This window comes from Vicia villosa, linkage group LG5, assembly GCF_029867415.1.
Source record: "Vicia villosa cultivar HV-30 ecotype Madison, WI linkage group LG5, Vvil1.0, whole genome shotgun sequence".
NCBI lineage: Eukaryota > Viridiplantae > Streptophyta > Magnoliopsida > Fabales > Fabaceae > Vicia > Vicia villosa.
This window is the reverse complement of record NC_081184.1, coordinates 37,334,188-37,336,878: the sequence shown is the minus strand read 5'-3', so window position 1 is coordinate 37,336,878 and position 2,691 is coordinate 37,334,188. Positions and strand designations below refer to the sequence as shown.

Here is a 2,691-nt window from a genome sequence, read left to right as displayed (position 1 = left end):
TGATGACACCATTTCTAATACCCTTCACCATAATAGTACCTATACATGATACCAATTTTATTTTTTCATTATTTATCATTCTTTGGTTTTTGTGCAATTGTATTTTGCTTTGCAATTTTATACGGTGTAGGATACCATGTGTATAAAAAGAGAGTAAAAATAGCACATCTCTTGAAAGTTTTACTTTTTCATACATCATAATCATTTATAAGACATGATGATAAAATAATAAAAATCAAATATTTTAAAATAAAAACTCTTTATAATGACAATGTATATGTATTAATTTATAATATAAAGTTAAATAAAAATATTCAATGAGATTCATCGTACTCTAAGTGTATCTTCTCAACTCTTAATATCTTATCATAAAAAGTTCATATTTAAATTATTATATCATGTTCTTCTTTAAAGATAGCATGTTGTAAGTGTCACATAATAGTCTGGGGTGTCTCCCCATTAAAGGAGACACAACCACCACCAAACTCAACAACACTATTCAAAATCTCTATATAAACCCTCACCACCATGCTTCAAACTCATACCTATATCATTCACTCTATTCCACTGTTTAATTTCTTACCATCAATGGGCAACTTCAAGTTAGCATGTGTTGTTATGATGTTGATCACTTTGCTGTATGCACAAAATGGTGCTGCAGTTTCATGTGGACAAGTCACTAGTAGCCTTGTGCCATGCATGGGTTATGTTCAGAATGGTGGTGCTGTTTCGCCGCGTTGTTGCTATGGCATTAGAGGGTTAGTTAATGGGGCTAGGACTACGGCTGACCGTCGTGCCGCTTGCTCTTGCTTGAAGTCAGCTGCTGCTTCTCTCAAAAGAATCAATGTAGGCTATGCTGCTGCACTCCCCGGCAAATGTGGGGTTAATATCCCTTACAAGATCAGTGCTTCCACCAACTGTGCTAGGTATATGTTTTACATATTCATTATCTCATATTGAACCATCTAAGATCTTAAGGTAGATATTACTATCTTTTAATATTTTTAGTAAATAGTATATTTACTTTTTACATTTATTTATAATAGAATTAATTTTGATTATAAATTGTAAAAAACCACTTTTAAATATTTTCAGAAATTTCATATTAGAAGCAGGAAAAAAATTAACACGTTAATACGATTTTTGACGTTTCTTTATTATTTCAATTTGTATACTTTATTGTATTGCATTTAATTTGTAAAATAAAAAATTATTAATGTATTTGATGACAAAAAAGTAATTATTTCTGGTTTTGTTTCATAAAACTAACATAGGTATTTTCTTTATACCAATAATAATCTCGGTATTTTGTTGTTGCAGTATTAGGTAAGGTGGAATGTTATGAATGATGAATCTTCGACAAGAAATTTTATGTTATATCAACTACTACGAATGAGAATAATAAGAAGAACTAGGTCTGCGGTTATGTCCGAGCTAGCTTTTTTCGTCTTTTATTTAAGAGTATCACTAAGTTGTTAAACACTTATTATAAGTGCTTTCATGTAATGTTTCTTAACTTTAATAAGATATTATATATTAGATATGCACTCTCTCTTTCTCTCTCTATATATTACAATATCAGACGGTTATAATTGACAACTATGGCTAAAATTTTTTATATATTAATATTGTATATTATTTTGTTAAAAATAATTAAAATACTTTCGAATATTATTTATTGTTTATTACATTAATAAATAAAAACTAGTTTGTACAGAAATAGAATTTTAATTATCAATACTCGAATATCATATTGTAGTATTTGAACGTCATTCGATTACATCAGCCTGAAACATTATATTTTTTCAAAGTTAAAATGTATGTAACTCATCAAATGCTTCATGGTTCAATTTTAAACTTATGTATGTAAGTGTCTATATATATCAGAAATATAATTTATCTCTTTCTAAAATTATTTTAATTTCAATTCAAACAAATTCTTTAAGTGTTCATTCATTTTTAAGTGTTGAAACTTTTTGCATATCTTTCAATTCATTCAAAAGTTTCATAAAATTTTTTGAGCACTTAAAGTATAATAGTTTAGATGGTAATATACATAAAGAGAAGAAGAACAAGTTGTTAAAGCATTTAATCAAGCCAAGACCAACTTAATTCAAGATCATCAAAGTGTGTGTAGTGACTTGATCATTAAAGTGTAAGGTGCTAATGACGCGGCCCAAAAAAATAGTTGAGCACGAAATCGTTCAAAAGCAATGAAGTCACCATCAATATTTGTTTTTAAAAATGGAAAACGTCAATAAAACTCTAAAGAAAAAAAATGGTCTTTTCAACCAAATTCAGGTTCGGGACTCGGGTATGCGTGCGGAAGGTATTAGCACCCCACGACATCCGTAGTAAACAACGGTTACCATTAATTAAATTTGCGAATAAAAGTGTTAGCCTAAGGTGTTCGAATTCTCCTATTTACTATGACGCATTTACAGGAAAGGGAAAGAAAAAACAATTTTTTTTATTAGGGTGCTTGACAAAATGAGAATCACGCTCCTACGAATTCCTATGTGCGACGGGGAATTCAAAGCTACATAGTTATGGGTAGAAAAATTTGCGTGTTGGTTGATTTTAAATAAAAAAGTTTTATCGCGCAAAGGCGGAAAAATGTTCGTTGATTGAAAATACAAAGGAATTTGCTGGCACTATGGCAGAATATAAAGGTTTGTTGGTTGTCGTTGT

General features: G+C 29.6%; 1 protein-coding gene across 1 annotated transcript; it reads left to right on the top strand.

The window, feature by feature from the left end:
• The first annotated feature begins 563 nt into the window (after positions 1 to 563).
• LOC131606517 (non-specific lipid-transfer protein 1-like) lies at positions 564 to 1,459 on the top strand. Its single transcript, XM_058878730.1, has 2 exons — positions 564 to 926; positions 1,321 to 1,459. Exons 1-2 carry the CDS (start codon positions 589 to 591, stop codon positions 1,328 to 1,330), a joined length of 348 nt encoding a protein of 115 aa, XP_058734713.1. The 5' UTR covers positions 564 to 588; the 3' UTR covers positions 1,331 to 1,459.
• The last annotated feature ends 1,232 nt before the right edge of the window (positions 1,460 to 2,691 follow it).

Excerpts from the sequence above, each read along its gene's own strand:
- LOC131606517 (XM_058878730.1), top strand. The coding sequence starts at position 589 with ATGGGCAACTTCAAGTTAGCATGTGTTGTTATGATGTTGATCACTTTG.